A 20,921-nucleotide genomic window follows, 5' to 3' on the forward strand; every position below is an offset into this window, starting at 1 on the left:
ATTTATTGTCGCATTGAAACATGACATACCATGTCATGTTCGGTATAGATAATTCGCAATTCCCGTATATTTTTTCAAATGAGTTGCCATTATTAAAGTCGCGTTGTTATTGGACATACTTTATTTATATCATGCATGCATATGAGATGTCTTTTTTAAATTCTTGTCTCTGACCTGGCATGCATAGTTAGCCGAAACGTCAAATACCTCGTTATATAAAAATCATCTTATAGGCAATAGTTTCTTTGGAACATTACCTTCATTAATCATATCGTTATTTTTTTTATATACTAGGACGTATAGTATAATAGAATTTTTTATACAATAATTCGACGTGTAGTAGCTCAGATTTGAAGAATCATGAACTTATTACTATTATTTTCGGTATCACTGCGTTGCCAATGTCTGGATACCACTGTATATTCAACGACGTCGAATTTGGACATTTCTTCAGAAGACTAGATAGTCATATAGACGACTTACCGAAATTATTTTCTATATATCTTGGCCTTATCCTCAAGTATTTTACCTACTAATACAACCATAACTGCATTTATGCAGTGAGTAAAATATTTTTTTACAAACAATTACCCCATTCATTATTTCTTTCAAACATAAAAATAGCAAATATTTGCACCAGGCACATCCTTAAGGTATAGGGACTTAGCTATAGGGACTTACAAGTTAAAACACAATCGCAATCGTTAATTTTCGGTAATCCAAATGTCACTCAATATCAACAGATATAGAATGTGATTGTGATGTTTTTAATTTAAAGTTTTTAATGTGTTTTTTCCAGTTCCGAAAATATAAATACAAAAGAGAGAGAAAGGGAGAGATTATATACAAATATAAAGGAAATAATTTATATTTCAAATAATATATCATAGTATTTTGTGAATTTTTGTAAAGACTCGATTACGATAGCGTTTGGAACAATATATTTACAAAAGATATATCTAGTAAGTGGTATATATGTTTAGAAATGTAAAAATACCCGGAATTTGTAACGTATTAAAAGGTGATAAAAATGATTTCGGAAAATAGTATATACTTATACAAAAATATATAGTTAGGTCGAGTACGATAGATGGTGCAATTAGAATTTAGAGGAACAATTTAGGGATTTTTTTCGAGTTCGCCGAAATACAATTATTTTGAATAATCTTTAGCACCGAATCAGACTTAGAAGTGAGAAATTCGTACGATTCTTGAAGTAACTAAACCACTGTGGGTAACAAATAATTAGTTTGTCCAAAATACGAGAATACAAGAAGAGTTATTAAATTCGTATGATATATTTATATTTAAAATAGAAAACATATGTATGCATAACTTAGCATATATTTTCTATTTCAATGTTGCACTAAATATAAGTTAAGTACTAAATATAAATAGAAGCATATGATACAGCCAAACCACTACCTATCTCGTGGGTTCTACGGATCACGTGATCCACGTAGATATATATTCATATTTACAACAGTCATCATGTGTTTCTCTACTAAGCATGTTTTAACGCCGTTTCTTAAAAACTATCGAATTGTCCGGGCCAATGCCGCAACAGACTAATTCCTCTTACCGCTAAGCTATATACATTATCTTACAACAATAATATACATACTATACTATATATACATAATAATATACATATACAACAATAATACGCATGAATCAATAACTACTTTACTGATGACTTGATTTCGAATTTTAAATATTTTTGAATCAAGATTTCTGCCCACAACACCGTAGTATGTCATGGTAATATTAGCATTATTAGAAAAAAATACATAACTAAAACATTTTGATTTTGTTTTTTATAATACATGAGTAGCAGACGAGAATGCAGTCCACCTGATGTTAAGTAGCTACTGCCGCCTATGGACATCTGTAATGAACCCTGAGGTCAGTCACAGATTCGCCGCTACCCCTAAGGACTAAGCTGGAACGCCTCGAAAAAGTATGACGCCCTTACCACACCCTGCAACCCAGAACACAGCAGCGATTAACGCTGCTGTAATGAGGCAGAAATTGGTGTGGCGGTGGTGCCGCCGGAGTCGAACCATTAAGGGTTCTACCACCTTCCACATAATAATAATTTTGGCCCAGATCGATATATTTAAGGCAGTGTAGCGTGGTATCTTTAAATTGAAAAAAAAAGTCTCGTTGTTTGTTTGTTAACACTTGTAGCATTTTTTATATAACCGATATTTTAATGTTAGTCACAGTCTTCAATTTAAATTCGACATTCGAGTATTTTACAACATTTTTAGGATATCACCTAACATTTTCGTTCACCATTGATTGACCTCACTAATATTTCATTTCAGTTAGGCAAAATGAGCACCAAAAACAGATTAAAAAAAAAAAACAAATTTAAACTTAAATTACATACAACATAATCGAATAACACAATAGTAATTAAATAAAAAAAAAACAAACAATAAATCTTACAATCTATGTCATATTATGTCCTATAGGAATACACATTCTTGTAAACTAAAAAGACGCGGATATTGTGTTAAAGAGGTTACATTTATATTATGTTATTATGTTAGGTACATTAACAGGAAATTGATAAACAGGGAAGGCAAGTAATACTGTCGATACCTCCTAGTACCGCAGCGATTACGCAGTCGCGGCAAGTAGTAAGGAAACATTCAAATGCGGTTAACAATACTGATATTGCAATGGGCATAATGACAGATTTTGAAATCTACTTTACGTTACAAGTCTACTTTTTCAAAAAATCACATAATTTCAGCAATAAATTGAGTTTCAAACGCAAGTAATTGGTTTTTGATCAAATTTGAACTATACGCTCGCAATTGTAATGGCGTCCGCTGCTGACGTCACGCCTCACCATTGAATTAAAAAGTTCAATCAACGTTGTGATGCCCCTGAGGCATGACGTCATTCAATCCAATTAGCCTTTCAAATAATGTGGCCGTTTACAGTATGCTATACTGTTATTTTATTGAAAATGTAATTAATCCTAAACTTTATATTAAAACTGTGTATTTTTTTTAAATGCTTCAAATAAATTTTCAATATTACCATTAATTCTTTGATTTTTTAATTTAAAACTGTCACCATGCCCATTGATGCTGTTCATTATTTTATGAAACATAATGATTTTATGCGAGACATCGACAAACTCGCAAGCATTGAATTGCCACATATGGTAAAGTAGTTGCATACACAGAGCTATGAGCTGCCTCCTTATTGGGCGATTTAGATCATTAAATATCGTGATATAATTCTTTATTTGATATTGTCAAACTGTGTGTAGATAGAAAATATAACGAATGTTTCGTCTACGATTTTTTTTTTATAAAAGTGTATAGAAAATCGACGATCTATGTCAGACAATTCCAAAATTGCCAATCAGATCTCGTTTTTAATGAGCATCAACATGATAATTGATTTAAATGATGATCGTTACGATTTTTATGCAGATGAAAATGATGATTGAAGAATATGAACGATGATTGTATCGAAAAAACGATGACGATTATGTCTTATGCATTGATGATGTTTCCATTTATGATGATTGAAGTCGCGATGATCACGATAATTTGATATTATGAAATTGACGATTTTTAGGTAAATGAGACGCCATAACATTGAAAACGACTCATACTCGTATAATGAAAGATGCTACTATGTTAATATATCACGATGTATAATGTACTCGATATTATAATGACGATGAAATGGATGATCATAACTACACTTCTGTTCAAAAGATGCTACTATGGCAATATATTAAAACCGGCAACACACCGGCAAACTAAAGACGAAACTAGGACTATATCACGATAAATGTTGCACGTACATGACAGTGTTGAGATGACGACGTGTATCACGATGTTCGTCATCACGGCTGAGGTGATGACGTGTACCACGATGTTCGTCATCACGCGTCACGTGATGACGAGCCTCGGCACGGGCAGCACGGTGGCGCGCTCGGCGAACACGATCCCGCTGAGCCACTTGAGCCGCTCCTCCGTCACCGCGCCCGCTACCGTGCAACCGAACCACGGGCGATCCTTGCTCCTACGGGAAACGGTCATGTTAATACATTGGCTCCTGTGAAATAATTATCGTAGTGGTATTGATATACTTGCTCCTGCGAAAGCATTACCGTAGTAGTAGTGCAAGTATATCTTATAACCATTAAGATCATTTGGCGAAACAAAGGTTGGCAAAAAATATTAAAGTTTTAGTATAATCGGTTTATATATGTTTTCGGTATATTGATATATTTTTGGGCCATCGCTAAATTAAGCTTGGATAATACTCCACCGCGTGGTGGAGTACAAGGTTATACTAATGCGAATTATACTCATGTGGAAGGTGTCGAACATTTATGTTACCTGTATCTGTGATCGACATGTACTAAAATAAACTATTTATAAAAAATAACTTTCTTAGTCGCGTTAAAACAATCGTTAAAACATCCAAAACATTCATAAAACTGACTGTTTCAAAACATCACGATAGACACGATAAGTACGAGAACTAATTACTGAAACTAGCATTTCAAAATTGAAGCTAACCTTTTCGGTTTATTATTTTTTGGTATAAATGTGATCGCCCATCGCGATTGCGGGTTCCGCTTCGGTTCGTGCCCGGAGTACCAGAGGTAATCCTTGATGTTCCACTCATCAATCTTATGCGATCCCTGTATAAATTTATTAGTCATTAATTATACATTATATTTATTATAAATTAGTCAAGAGTCAATCCAAAATTGAATAATCATCTAAATTTATAGTTATAAATTCAAAACTACATTCAAATTGAGAGTAGTATTTTTCTTGAAGATGAAATAAAAAAATAAGTTGAATTATTTATTTTTTAAACGTCGTCGTCTTTCCGACCATTCAATTTTAATATATCAAAGTGCCTAGTAAAATGTACAAAATCCTATCCACCTAACACAAAACCAACCTGTTTATCCTTAAAGTAGCACAACTTAGAATTGTTCAACTCGAACATGTGCAGCTTGAAGGTCTTCGTGGTCTCGTTGGCCACTCGCAACTCGCCGCAAACGGCCGCCGCGGTCTGCTTCATCGCCTCCATATCGTGGAGTATCTTGTTCTCTCTGACCAGCAAGTAGTTGTCCTTTCTGTCCTCCTCGTCCCAGTATCCCCATCTCAGTACCACGTCGAGTACTATTTCGTCCACGTGCACGATCCGACGCATCGATTCATTGCATATCACCTCCTCTAGCATCAGCAAATGAGACTCCGATTTGGCCTTCTCACAGAGCTCGATGCACACGTCTTCACTGGTCTTGTTTGGTGTTAGCTAAAATAAACACTAGAATAGAATACATGCAACTAACTAAAAATTGGAGAAATTTAAGCAAAAAATAAGTGTTGTAGGTGTATAATATAATTCTATTTTTGAGCGTCCAAAGAAATGCTGTAGAGTTTTAATCGGTAAGTGTCTGACACACCCACTCTTTGGGCGGGAGAGAATCTATGATGATTTATTCGTGTAAAATAAATGGTGCGTAGGGAAAGAATTAATGTTCTTTCTTTCAAGTGCGTAGGTTACGGACGACTGCTACGCCGCCTTCGCGTAGATTCTAGGACTTAGATTATATAATGCGAATATCATACACCATCAGATCCTCCAGCGACGCTTACCAGAAGGGGCAACTTCAGCTATTTATTTATTTTATTAAGTTTACCAATGGTTGTAACATATTATTAAATTGTAACTTGTTATTAAATTGAATTAAGCTGCAATAGAAACAATAAACGTACGACCACTTACAGGTAAACATCACATGTAATAAAGATTTATTTAGTTTTATTTATTTAATACATACATAGGCTTAAAACGAACATAACAGGTAACCCCAAGTCATTAGTGCACCTAGTTTTCAAATTATACAATTAATGCAAACGTGAAATATGTAAACGTTTTGAGCTTACTTATAATTAAAACCACATTAAAAAAAAAAGAAAAGAAATGTATCTTCAGATAACTAAAAAACATATATCGTGCGTTATACTCACAGCGATCTGATGACAAGTGCCGCGATCGTGCACGTACACCCAGGCGCGCAGGTCGCCGGCGGCGCGGCGCGGCGCGTGCACGGCGGAGCGCAGCACGCGCCGCAGCACGCCGCGCACCGCCGCCTCGCGCCGCCGCTCGCCCTCCGTCGGCTGCCACACCGCCTCGTAGCCGCCGATCAAGTCGCGCACCACGTGCACCTCCTTAGCCGACCACGCGGTCTGGAGCGTGCTGCTCGTCTAAGGAATACACTCACTGTCGCGCACTCGTTCATGATAAAGAGTACCCGTCCCCTGAGCCAAAATGTTAAATTGCGTACCTAAGTCCTTCATAATTGTTTAGGTTGGTGAAATGTTTAAGTAATGGTTACGCACGTTATGGATACACAGGTGGTTCCAGTGAAGGCTAAGGGTCTCGAGTACCCTTAGCTTGTGCGAAAATCTAAAATTAAGTACCAAAGTCCATCGTGACCTTTTAGGTCGATGAAATGTTTTAAGTAAAATAATGTAGATATTATCTACGCGCGAGCGTTACTGCGCTACTGCGCTTTAGACGCGCAACCGTCAAAAGGCGAAAGTGGTGACAAAAAAAAAAAAAATGACAGTTTTAAAATAATAAAGATGGTTGAGACAACTTGTGTCTTACTTCTTAAAACATTTTAAATTCCAAATTGTCAAACGGGTATATAAAAAAATCCAAAATATCCAAAAATGAACAACAATCAATGAAATGAAAACAAACATCTACCTAACACTGTAACTACACTAACTACAAACAAACAACAGTAACAGTAGATACTCACGACAGCCGCGGGCATGATAGTGGGTGCCCAGACCGCGGCCAAGTTGTCCGCGCCCATCTTGTTCACGTGCGACATGGTGTGCAGGAAGTAGAGGTGCGCGAACAGCTTGCGCGACGTGTTCCGAGCCACCGCGGGCAGCGACAGCATCACCCGCTTGTACTCCTCGTAGCGGGCCTCTTTCACCTTGATGTCTGTGATAATATTGGGACGTATTCGAAGTTGTACTCCTTTAAACGCGTTTGCGTAATGCGTATGTGAGCAACGTGAATCGGCAGAAAGAAAGGTGGTAGAACCCTTTGTGGTTGAACTCTGGCGGTACCACCTATTTTCGCCTATTAAGAATAGTGTCTGGCGTTGTTGTGTTCTGGTTTGAAGGGTGTGGTAAGGGAGACATACTTTTCCGAGGCGTTCCAGCTTAGTCCTCAGGAGAAGCGGCGCATCTGTGGTCGACCTCAGATAGGAATATCTAATCCTATCTGGGCTTGATTGCACATGTCCATGGGCGGCAGTAAAACTTACCATCAGGTGGACTGCATGCTCGTCTGCTACTTCAATGTTACATAAAAAAACCATCAGGTGGACTGCATACTCGTTTGCTACGCCAATGTTATATAAAAAAAAGAAAAAGCTCGCTAAATATGTATATTGTATAACGTGAAGCTTGTTAAAATACTAAGTAATTTGGTTTGAATGTCACAAGCCAAGCCAAACCATATCATTCAAATTAAAATAACAGTTTTACATTATATACTCAAAATCGTTTAGATATTTTTATTTGGATTTTTAATATAATCATATGATTAACTTCAGACCTCATTGTCTAAACTTTATTACGATATCGTTAGACAAAAAGCTTATTAGGTAAATAAATGAAAACCTAATATTAAATATTAACTTTTTTTATACGTGTACCTAACGCTACGGCAGACGGGCTACCTGGTGGAAAGCAGTCACCGTCGCCTATGGACATTTGCAATACCAGAGGAGTCACAAATGCATTGCCGGCACCCTTCTTGAAGATCCCCATGTCATAGCACTTAAGAGGAAGTTCATGCAGTATAAATACAAGAAAAAAATGTTAATTTATTATTCGGACTACTTAGATACCTACCTTGTGCAGCAATGAGAGCGTGGTGCACATCCTGGGGTATGAGCGGTTCGGGGAGGTCGCGGAAGAACCGCTTGAGCACGCCGGCCACGTCGTGCTCCGAGTGCTCGCCGGGGCTCAGGTGCACCGACCACGCGTCGCGGCGGAACCGCGCCAGCAACTCCGAGAGGATCGAACTACTGCCCGCGCGACGGTATATACCCTCCGCGAGGCTGCCTGTTATCATACAGATACATCTACTATAGTCTACTGCTATCTACTCTATGCTACAGTATGGGCGGGCATCGACGTGGATATAAAACTATATTTAAGGTGTGGAGGCTGAAAAATCCTAAAGCTGTGGCGTAGTTGAAATCGGCGAAAAAATAAGTCGAACGATAGGTGATTTCACAAATTATATAAGAAACAAATCGAATGACATGGATATAAAAAAAAATCTACAATTAAAAATCTCAAACTAAACAATAAAGAGCCATGCGCACGTACCGTGAGCGTAAATGAAGCTGATGCATTTGTCGACAATGGTCGGCACGTCTTCCTTGGTTAACTGCTGATGGTGGATCTTGGCGCCGTTGTTGTGGGCAGCCAGCTTCACCATGTACCGCCAACCCTTTTAGATAAACACCAACTTACGTAAACTCTACACTATACAAAGCATTAATCCTAAGAGGGTTTTACGTTAAGGCTTTTTGGAGTTTGTACCATACTACAAATGTTTGTATATTTTCACAATCGCTTAGTCAATGAATAATATGAATTACACAATCGATGTTATAAATTACTCTGCATGTTTAGGAACTTAGTAACTAATATTAGAAGGGCTAAGAAGGAAATTGTTAACGATTAAAAAAACATTCGATATAAAATGAAAAATATTAAAAAATCTAAGTATTCATCTCCATAAAAAATGTACTCCAACAGCTAAAATCGTAAACCAACTAGAAAATTGATGAAACATAGTTAAGAAGCCTTCGAATAAATAAAATATTATAAAAGTAGACCACCACTTTAGAAGCTGAAATATCACAGATACAAAGAGACACATACGCTTATAATATCGTTCATTTTGCAAATTTATATGTACCTTACGAATATAACCACTTGTTGGTTATAATTCAAAAATAAAAAACTGAGATTTGATACCTATCAATCCGATTAACCGTACCCGTGACAGTTTTAGATTGCTAATTCACCTCCAATCCAAAGGCAAGAGATAATTGAACACATCAAACCAAAAATGATTGATGAAATCTGCACTCAAAATCCACAACCGTCCCAGAGAGGAATAATTCTATAACAGACTACCGAAATCAAATAACCAACCACTATTTGAAGTGGCTTAGATTGGGTATAGCAGGTTTCGTTGAGTTTCCTCATCGCTCAATTATTGTACGAGAGCATTGATCTAAAGCTATTGAAGTTCTACTGTCAGTTTAGATTATGAATCACTCCGTTCCCGCTAGAGATTTCTAATCTTAAATTTACCAAGACGTAATAGATTAATAGATAAACTCCGCGCTGGGTAAGTATCGTTAACATGTACGTTTTAACGACCTAGCAGCTAATTTTTGAGAAGGAACTCAGTTTTAGTTGAATTTACCCACTGCCTTCGTAAAAGGGTAATACTTTTCAAGTATATTGTGTGTATGTATGACATTGTTGGAACAATTTGATTAATATTAATGTATAAGGCGTCACCGTATATTGTATAGACTAGTGCCTACAAAAAAATTAAAACAACTACAAAATACTATTTTTTTTAAACTGAGTAGGTACGACAGTTGTTACGTTGTTCGTTTTTGAACAGTACAATTTTTATGTTTCGATGTGAAACATCTAACAGTGGTGCGATGGACACGAACTGCTACTACAGCAGTAGCTTTTGTTTACTGTAGCTTTGTATAGTCGGCACCAAACTTCTAGTCCGCTCTGAAGTTGTTACGCGCGGACTATATCATCGTGATGAAATTTCATTTCTACACTGAGCACATCCAAACCTAATTTGCAAATAATATTGTGTTTGTGTGGAGACATAAATGTATATTGCTAAAAACAAAGTGCCGCCCTTAATAAAATCCTATTGATAAAAATATCTTACCTTCAATTCTCTTTCATGAGGAAAGTGCAGGTAAAGAGTGGCGTGCGGGCAGTCGAGGAGCAGGATACCGCTGCCGTCCGACGGACACATCTGCTTTGTTTCCGAGTCCGCGTTTTGAGTTACTGCGAACAACAACTCACGTTAATTAAATGAGAATGAACAAAAAACCTCCTTAGAGAGTATTTGTTAGGTTAGGTTAGTACCCATTTAACAAATTACTAACTGACCTGAACTTAAAAATGTCCGTTACAAATAATTAACCTCAAAGATTTTTTGCATACCGTAGTTTTCAATTTTATAATTTAGGCGGACAAATTCCGAATTCGGCTGACAAACGTTGGTTAAGATTGATGCTTACTAAAGGGTGTTAGTAGGGTTACCAATTAAGAAAGTATATATCGCAGCCATTTTTCAACGTATTTGAAATGAAGAAATAAGCCAAACGTGTAAACAAATTAAATGGCAAATCAAAGGTAATGAGTATATCGCGAACATCTATTTTTATATTGGGGTGGGATCGGTAATCCCAATAATGATACGGCAAACTTAAAAAGGAGATATTATCGATTTTCTGATTCTTTGTATGTATCTCCACCCATGTTAAAAGCACCCCACGCCAGCTTTTCCCTGGGTCTTTGATGTTTGATACAACGTCGAGTGCTAAATTAGGTAGCTCTTTTTTGCATGCAAATAACCAACCCTTAGGTTGTGTTGTGGTTGGAAGGGGAACTTTGAATTTAAAAGGAATAGAGACAGAAAATGACATCTTTGTCATCATCACTTTAAATACCACTATTTCTATTGCTCATTTAAATACTTGTGTAAGCTTATTAAATGAAATGAAAAACATAATTAAGGATGGAAAAATATCTATAAATTCCTATTCAATAGAAAAATTAAAAAGCATAAAGAGAAAGTTATGAAAATTGAAAATAAAATACATTTCATTTCAAGCAAGCTAAGAATTATTATAATTGAGTTTTGTGATGAGTCGTGGGTTTCCAATTTATGACATCCCAATTGCTATTTGTTGAATAGCCTTTTCGGGGCTTCGTCTAGTCGAAATCCTATTAGTTTTTTAATTATGAAGTCAATTATGATTCGACTTTACAGGTACTACCACCCCACCTATTTCTGCACTTTTTTGTCCCGGTTTTCGTAACGGTCCCATACTTATGCGTGCATTCCGACTTAGTCCTCAGGGGTAGCAACATAGTTGTGGCCGATCTCAAATAGGACTCTAATCTTATCCGGCTTTGATTACTTACCATAATGTGGACTGCATGTTCGTTTGTTACTTTTATTAAAAGATTTGAATGGATTCGTTTGCGAAGTGCCATGTACTATTTTGTAAGGTTTCCGTTTAAATACAAGATTGTAAAATATATAGGGTTCCCCTACTACGCTTATAAGGCTATGAGCTTGACGCTTCATATTTTAAGCTGACTACAGACAAAGGTGCTCGATTCGATCTACATTTTGCTTCTATAAAATATTTGATGAACAATGAGAGCTTTATCATATTGAAAATATAAAACGTTACTATTTTGTAAAATTACAAATAGTTGACATGACGCATGTGGTTCCGAATTAATTAATAATGTCAATTATTATTGAATTCGATAATAAGAGACTCAGATTTTTCGGCTTTAAATTTAAGTTATAAATAATTATGGTAGAGTTTCGGGTATTAAGACGTTTTATTGTAGAAATCTCTTCTTTCAGAAGATTTCTTTTAAATTAATTAACTCCTAATAGTTTTTGATTTATTAACGAAAAACTAAAGATTTTTTTTATCACATCTTATTATGTTTAAAAAAAGGCATTTTTGTATGTGCTACAAGATCCTTGAAATACATTATTCTGTACTTCATTCTGAATCGAATGAGCTATCTCTCATATTTTAGGAGCTTTATCTCCATTTTGCACGTTTTTCAACTTGTATTCCAGACTATAATGGGCGCGCGGAGCTCTGTATTCGGCTTTTAAATTAAGTTATAAATAATTGTGGTAGAGTTCCAGGAATTAAGACGTTTTATTGTAGAGTTCCTCTTTTTTCAGGATTTTCTTTTTAAATGACATAACTTCTGATTGTTTTTAATTTATTAATGAAAATTTCAAATCCTTTTCTTACATCTCATTTTGTTTAAAAAATGCATTCTTATGTGCTGTAAAATCCTTGAGATACTTTTTTCTATACTTTATTCTCAATCGAATGAGCGATCACTATATTCGTAATTCGATATTTGTAAGAGCTTATCTCTATTTTTAAAGTTTTTCACTTTGTAGACTAGACTATGACGTGCGCGCGGACACCTACGTGTCACCTATATAGCTATTTTTCAAGTTTTTGAACTTATTGATTAGACTAGTAGACGTTTAAAAGTATGTCCTTTGTTTAATTGTTTAAAATTTTCCATATTTTGACAATTGAAGATATTTTGTCGAAGGAAAACATTTTTTAAATAATTATATGTATTATCAAAAGTATTATTAATAACCACATTTTGAATAAATTATAAGTTTCCTGTATGACCTAAAAAATATATAAATCATCATAATAAAATGAAATATATGTATGCATGTGCGAGTTTACCAAAAGATTTGCAAAACCGCTATTGTATTTTGATCGAAATTAATACTTTTATAAATGTACATTTTCTATGCATACATATCAGCATATTCCAACGTTCGCTACAACCGCATAAACCGCAATTGCTAATATTTTGCAACAAATTATGTATAATATTATATTAATACATTTTATTTAAAACACATGAAAAAAATGCGATCGCAGTAGATATGCAAACAACATGTCTTGGATAACTATATGGGATACCATTGAAAATGAACATATTGGTAATGCAGGCAGGTAATTATTTAAATTCAAGATATTTTTGTTCACGGTAAGTTCACGATGAAGAAATTTCGTATTTAAAATGACTTGTTACCGTTGCGTAGCAATCGCGTAGCAACTGGAAACGTGATATCGCTACGGCAAGAAAAGTTTCAAGGCGTGCGATTTCGCTAAAGTTAAATTTTTAACACCGTCGGGTTCCGATAATAAATTTTGACTAATAAAAATAGTTTGAAGCTTGTTAAAATAAGAAAAATAACTTATAAGTAGAATAAAACAAATCTAATTCGCGATTAAAAGAAAACCTTAAAAATAAACAAACTTAACAAATTTACACTGCAATAATAACTTATTGGTAGATACACAAATATAACATAACAACAATAATAAAAAAATATATTAAATTTTTAAACAATTTAAAATAAACGGTCAAAAGTTATTAATTAAAATTTCTTACCACAAAATTCCACGTTGCCAGGATAGGGCGGCGACTTGCGATAGACGAGAGACCGAAATGTACGAGTATTAAGAGACACGAAAAAACATTGAAAATTTAAAATGTTCACTCCAAAGTTACATCTCGCGAGAGCGGAGCGCGCCCGGCCGCGGCGCGGCGTGCGGCCGGGCGCGTGTCTCCGCTCACTCTGGGGTAAACCGCCACCAAAATTGACTGGAGAGATGAACTTACTACGCAGGTGTCGGGATGAGTGATATTAATAACCGATACCGATTTGAGCTAATATCAGCACTTTGCGATCTGATCTCGAATGATATAATATATCGGTTATAAAGAATAATTTCAGGCGTAACGAAGGATTAGTTATTACGTTTTTTGAAAAGTTATTATTAGAAATCAAAGAATAATGAGTAATTACAATACTATAATTAATAAATAATATAATTACAATATTGAGAATGTACAGCGGACTTTTGCATAAGCTTCAATTTCGTTGACATTTAGAGCAATAAGCTCTAACGTATTAATGATACGTAGGAATGATAATTTAGCAAAAGGTATTCTCGTTGAACATAACTATACTTTTCATATCTACTAATTTGCACCTTATTTATTATAATTTATTTATTTACTTATTCTTTTCCACTCAAACAAAATGTCAGTTAACCTTTCGCCTACTAAGGTGCCTATTATTAAATGTTAAAATATAATATTTACAATAAAAAAACTATAAGAAAGTTAGACGTAATTAAAATACTGTAGGCGCGCAGCCCTAACGCGAACTCTCGCCCAGCGCACCTGTAGGTATATAATTCAAGGACAGGGCCGAGTTTCAATACTGTTAGATCCTTATACTGTGGCGGCGTTGTGCACTTTTTGCGATGGGTAAAAAATGTTAAACTTGCGTCACGACACGTGACCGGATCGAAAATTCGAAAGGCGGAGGAATCGTCATGTTTGTGCACGATATCGCAATAAATGAATATTGTATTTTACCACATTAATGGTAGTACTTTTATACTTATAATTAAAGCAATTCATGCAAAATAATTCCCTAAGTTCAAGTTTTCACTTCTGACGGAACCTCCGGAGTCTAACCCGTTGTTTATTTGTACCGAATTAATGATTAACTACATTTTCACAAAAATATTGTCGACAGAATACAATAATTATTACATAAATCATTTATATTTTTGCATTTTAATGTAGTCGTATCATATTATATGTGATTTAAAAAATGTCCCAAAAATTAGTATCGTCTCCTAATATCGATATCTCTGATATTCGTATCGGTGATGAACGTCCCGTGGATGCGCTAATAGGGATGTCTGTGAATATTTAGTGATTTACAAATTCGCGAACGAACGGCATGTCGCGGGGCGGGATCAGGATCCCGCGCTAACGCCTTCCACCCCTTTATTGATTTATGCACTTCGTCGCCGCCGTTTCGCCACAGTAAGAGAAAGACGGCTACTTTTTCAAAATTTACATTTAAGCTGGGCTTACATGGGCTGGACAATGCACATATTCATATTTTTTTATAACATAGGAGTAGCAGACGAGCATGCAGTTCACCTGATGGTAAGGGGCTATTGCCGCCCGTGGATATCTGTAATCAAACCCAGAGAGGATTAGATATTCCTACCTGAGGTCGGCCACAAATACGTCACTACCCTTGATAACTAAGCTAGAACGCCTCAGAAAAGTATGTCTCCCTTAACACACCCTTCAAACAAGAACACAGCAGCGCTTAACGCTGCTTTTATGAGGCAGAAATAGGTGTGGCGATAGTGCCACCAGAGTCGAACCACAAAGGGTCTATCACCTTCACAAAATTGAACATTAAAGCGTCTTTAAGGATCTTAAAGCGTTTTCTTAAAACGATTTTTTAATCAAGTAACACTACAATAACATATCCAATAATGATAATACGTACTCTTTATTTTGCATTAAGTTTTAAAAAATGCGATTAATTATGAAACGAATCCTACCATAGACAAACCTCAAGCTATGATAAGATTATGCCAACCGATTTCAAACAAGCGTTATGTTCAAATTAATTTAAAGAAATGGTTGATGAATTAAGATTGTTCTACTGTTCCCACTACACTGTCTTGTCCAGGGCTGGGCCTTTGCCCGGGCCGCCGAGTAATGCGAGCCTCATGCAGCTTCCATGGCGAGCTCCCTGTAATTCGCATAACAAACCACCACCCCTCACGGTTATTTCGTCGTTGTGTGTGTTTCGTCGTATCGTTTTACATGCAATTACGAATCGAACTTTATTTTATTTTGTTTTCAGTATCTGGTAATTTGAAGCTCATATTATTTTGTAGAGCTTAATTGGTCTGTCTGTACCCACAGTAGCAGTGAAACCCTATTCCTAATTGCTCGCTCTCTGTCCGTCTAGCCATCATATCAGGGGTCTATCTCTAGAACCGTAAAAGATAAACACTTTATTTTGAAGTGAAAACTTCTTTAGCGGCGTTGTCCACTTTTTGTGATGGGTAAAAAATGTTAAACTCGCGTCAGGACACGAGACCTGATCGAAAATTCGTAAGACGGCAAAGCAAACATCAAAAGTCAAGATATCATCCGGTGTCAGCATAGAAGAAATATGGGTGTCAGTTTCATTTAATATTCAATTTAGGTTTCGAAAGTTTTCACTTCTGCCGGCACTCCCGCAACCCGTTGATTTTTTTTTTCAGAAAATGTTTACTGTGGCCGCTATAAGAACAAATACTATATTGTACATAAAACCGCTAATTTACTACTTTCGGTTTATGTATCGAACCATAGTAAGTATACAGTTCAAATTTTCACAATGCATTTACTTGGTTGCAATGGCTGCTATGATAGTGGTACGGAACCCAAAGTGCGCGAATGCGACTCGAACTTCACCAATATTTTGTAGAACCATAAAAAAATATAAATGTTGCGTATTCGGTAAATTAATGTATCTGGTTTTCATACATTTAGTTGCTTATATCATATCTTTATTACCCGACTGCCAAGGAAAGGTTATGTTTTTCGCGCGTATCTTGTATGTTTGTCTTTCTTTATTCAATCAGACTAACAAACGGCTGGATGAATTTCGACAATTAGGGTGTCATTATATTCGTCTCAATGACCCGAGTGTCCTTAGATAGGTGTTAGAAAAAAATCAAAATGGCGGATGTTTGGTGCGTAATAGTAACACATTTAAAAAAATGTTATCCGTATCTATCGAGTAGGGTATCAAATGAAAGGAAATTGAACGGAGATTAGAAAAACATATTTGTTTATATATAAAACAACAAGGCGACTGACTGACTGACTAACTAACTATGACAAATTCACTTTTCAGAAATCGACGTACAGCCGAAACCACTGATCTGACTGAAAATTTCAGAACTCTAAGGTCTGAAAATTTGCACATAGGTTCTCTAAATAGCGTAAAAAAGTACTAAGAAAAAATTTTGCCTTTTGAAAATTATACCCCTAAGAGGGTAAAAAAGGGGATCACAGTTTTTTTTTTATCCTTTAGTTTTGAAGCAATTACTTTAAAATTAATATTTAGCTTTCTGGATAGGAACCAGGACATACCTATTTATCCCCTTCCGAAAAATCAACCCCGTAGAGGTTGTAGAGTAAAATAGGGGTTGAAAGTTCATTTGAACAACCGTCTATTTTGAAGAAAACCCTATGAAATTCTGGTTTACTGGATAAAATAATGAAATTCTACCCCTAACGAGGTAAAACAATGGATGGAACTTTGAATTACTGAAGTTATATATTTTATAAAGCGTTAATGTTGGATTTCTTTTTCGCGAAATAGTAAAGTTTTACGGAACTTCGCAACGCGGAAGGAGCATACATTGCAAAGCTTTAAAACCAATTGGAAAGAGTATCTGTAATGTTTTATTGCTTTATTTTATGTGTTTAAAAAAAAATAATGAATGTCTTGTTACATAAACGGTGAAAGACGTTACGATTACATTGCAGCGGACATCCTTTTTAAACATAAAATATTACAATACTCAACGCGTTTGTCACTTCGTTCCCTGTTAACTTTCCTCTCTACTTCGCGTATACAGGGTGTTAATATGCGAAATGTTTAAATTAATAAATGGCGGGAACTTAGCTGCCAACGTACCTAATATGAAAAACATATACAGTCACGAGCATAAATATATGACTATGGGCAGATTAGCAAAAATATCTGACCCAAGAACGAGTTCAGTAATATCTGCCTGCAAGAACGCAGCAAAAATATCTGACATTAATAGGCAGCAAAAATATGTGACGATAACGTTGATCAAATAATTATGACCACCTTACGAAGCAAAAATATGTGACAATATTAATTAATCTATTCACTTTTGTTATTCCGTCTCAAAATACAACTCGAACGCCAGGCCGCGTTCTTTTTCTTTTTTATGCTAAGTCATGGAATCGTATCAGCCAGTGATTCTATAAATAAGAACTTATTATTATAAAAATAACAACACATCATGAAAATAATACAAAATGAGTATATAAAATAATACTATGATAAAAATAAATTGAATAGGTTTCTAATAATACACTATCAAACAATTCCTAAACGTTACACGGCAGAGGTGGATAAAAAGATCTACTACCCACTTTTTAACGATACAAATATATCAAAGCGATATCAAAAAAAAGATAGAACCTATTTCCCCCATAATATTGCTAATTGTAGAACTTGGTATTGCTAATATAAATAATTAAAGTTACATGTATCAATTAACTGTTGCGGTAACTTATTTTTATATTTTTGTCTTAGCAGAATATTCGTAACCATTTTAGTTTGATAATGTATAATCAATATAATATTGTAAAAGTCGTTAGGACGTATTATTTTTGTTGTATACAGGGTGAAATTGAAGCTTTTTCTATAATTTGTCATTTAATCCCAGAATTTAATCCGTATAAGGGACACTATCCAATAGTGGAATAATATAAGGTGTGTATTTTTTTTTCAAAATGATCTCGTTCGATTCCCGTATATAGGGATATTTTAAATAATTCGCCAAGTATGAGTCAAACTCGCACATGGAGGCTTCCGTACCACCAGATATTTACTATTTTATAAAAATAAGTATAATACTTATTTTTCCGGTTGTCTTTTTACCCTTTGGGTACGGAACCCTAAAAACTAATGATGCAGTTTTAGTTTTTATCAAAATCGGCCTTGTAACACCTTTTAGCATTTTTCGCTTATCCTTATAGATTCGGATTTGGAAAATTCACCGTGTAAAAATACATTATTTATCCTGTCTTTGTCTTTAACCCTGTTTTATTTCTTACTTAAATAAAAAAAAAATATGAGAAAATATTTATAACGTGTTTTTTTGCTCATATTCTTTCTCCGGAAAAATACATTGGCCCCTTTAACCGACAGGTTGACATATTTACATCAAAGATATTTATAAATTATGTCATATATTATTGTAAGTAACACCTTTCAGCATTTTAACGATAATCTTTATAGATTCGGATCTGGCTCTGAAGCCCATTTGAAAAATTCACTGTGTATATCTTATTTTCATGTTTTGTAAAATCTATCCACTAATAATATTTAATAGCTGTTATTTATTGTTAAAATTTTACAAATAGCAATAGTGCATCTACTTTTACTAGTTTACGAGTTACTATTGGTACGATTTATACTTTTGATGATTTTAGTTCTTCAACTATCATGTACAGTCACGAGCATAAATATATGAGATCAGCAAAAATATGTGACCCAATAACGAGTTCAATAATATATGCCTGCACGAACGCAGCTAAAATATCTGACATTTATAGGCAGCAAAAATATGTGATGATAACGTTGATCAAATAATTGTGACATGTGACGTCAACTACGGTGCAATAATATCTGACAAAATTTATAAATATCTTTGATGTAAATATATCAACCTACCGGTCAAAGGTGCCAATGTATTTTGACGGATAAAGAATATGAGAAAAAAAGCACGTTATAAATATTTTCTCATATTTTTTTAAGTAAGAAAAAAACAGGGTTAAAGACAAAGAAAGGATAATTAATGTATTTTAACAGGGTGAATTTTCCTAATCCGAATCTAAAAGTATTAGCGAAAAATTTACTTATTTTTATAAAATATTAAACATCTGGTGGTACGGAATCCTCCATATGCGAGTTTGAGTCGTACTTGGCGAATTATTTAAAATATACCTATACGGGAATCGAACGAGTTCCTTTTTTTTAAAAAAAATACACACCTTATATTATTCCACTATCGGATAGTGTCCTTTATAAGGATTAAATTCTGGGAATAAATGACGAATTATAGGAAAGCTTCAATTTCACCTTGTATACAACAAAAATGATATGCCCTAACGGCTTTTAAGATTACATTATATACTATTAAACTAAAATGGTCACGAATATTCTGCTAAGACAAAAATATAAAAAGAAAGTTACCACAACAATTAATAGATACATGTAACTTTTATTATTTATATTAGCAATACCAAGTTCTACAATTAGCAATATTATCGGAGAAATAGGTTTTTGAGATCGCTTTGATATATTTTTATCGTTAAAAAGTGGGTAGTAGATCTTTTCAACCAACGCTGTGTGTAACCAACCAACGTGTTCAACCAACGTGTAACGTTTTGGAATTGTTTGAAAGTTTATTATTAGAAACCTATTCAATTATTTTTATTATAATATTATTTTAATGATGTGTTATTTTTATAATAATAAGTTCTTATCTATGAAGTCACTGGCTGTTCTATACTGTATGATTCTATGACTTAAAAAGAAAAAAGAAAAGGCGTAAGGCGTAAAAAAGAAAAAGACCGCGGCTTGACGTTCGAGTTGTATTTTGAGCCGGAATAACAAAAGTGAATAGATTAATATTGTCACATATTTTTGCTTCGTAAGATGGTCACAATTATTTATTATGATTAACGTTATCATCACATATTTTTGCTGCCTAATAATGTCAGATATTTTTGCTGCGTTCTTGCAGGCATATTACTGAACTCGTTCTTGGGTCAGATATTTTTGCTAATCTGCCCATAGTCATATATTTATGCTCGTGACTGTACGTATATTTTCGACGCTGCTTTATCTGCAATCGATAGAAGATGCGTTGCTACTCCTGAAGTCGCTCCTTTTTCGTTGCTAGGCAAAAATTAGGTAATTAATAATAACAGACGTTAGTGACCGACAAGTAACACGTTATCTCTATGCAAATTACACATGAATATACAAAAATAACATAGCATGATGTTGGCTAATTTTATCAGTTCCCACAGCGTGGCGGGCGAGCCCCGAGCGGATGTCACACATCGCACATATGAGCACGAGTGCACGCTGCAGACCCGGCAGCCCCGCACTCACCACGTCAACGACTATAAACACTTCCGTAACGGGATCACATTTATAAAATCACTGGAAACGTCCACGACAACCCATTAACTGCTGTTCCCCTGCTGGACACGGATCTTCTCAGAATGAAAAGGATTAGGCCATAGTCCACCGTGCTGCCCAAGTGCGTTTTAGTAGACTTCACGCTTGGCAACCTTTTT

General features: G+C 35.0%; 1 protein-coding gene across 1 annotated transcript in view; it reads right to left on the reverse strand.

Annotated features, from left to right (window-relative positions):
* Positions 1-237: 237 nt before the first annotated feature.
* The window catches only part of RhoGAP15B (RhoGAP_ARAP and RA_ARAPs domain-containing protein RhoGAP15B), a 38,268-nt gene continuing 17,584 nt past the window's right edge, over positions 238-20,921 (reverse strand). Inside the window, exons 4-11 of the mRNA XM_073074703.1 lie at positions 10,042-10,163; positions 8,430-8,553; positions 7,947-8,159; positions 6,836-7,026; positions 6,036-6,272; positions 4,957-5,316; positions 4,563-4,687; positions 238-4,059 (exon numbers count right to left, since the gene is read on the reverse strand). Coding sequence (XP_072930804.1) covers positions 3,927-4,059; positions 4,563-4,687; positions 4,957-5,316; positions 6,036-6,272; positions 6,836-7,026; positions 7,947-8,159; positions 8,430-8,553; positions 10,042-10,163 — 1,505 coding nt within the window. The 3' untranslated portion in view covers positions 238-3,926. The remainder of the gene's footprint in view (positions 4,060-4,562; positions 4,688-4,956; positions 5,317-6,035; positions 6,273-6,835; positions 7,027-7,946; positions 8,160-8,429; positions 8,554-10,041; positions 10,164-20,921) is intronic.

This window comes from Epargyreus clarus, unplaced genomic scaffold (genome assembly GCF_041222505.1).
Source record: "Epargyreus clarus isolate Ecla_fem2 unplaced genomic scaffold, WU_Ecla_fem_2.2 ptg000007l, whole genome shotgun sequence".
In the NCBI taxonomy this organism is placed as follows: domain Eukaryota; kingdom Metazoa; phylum Arthropoda; class Insecta; order Lepidoptera; family Hesperiidae; genus Epargyreus; species Epargyreus clarus.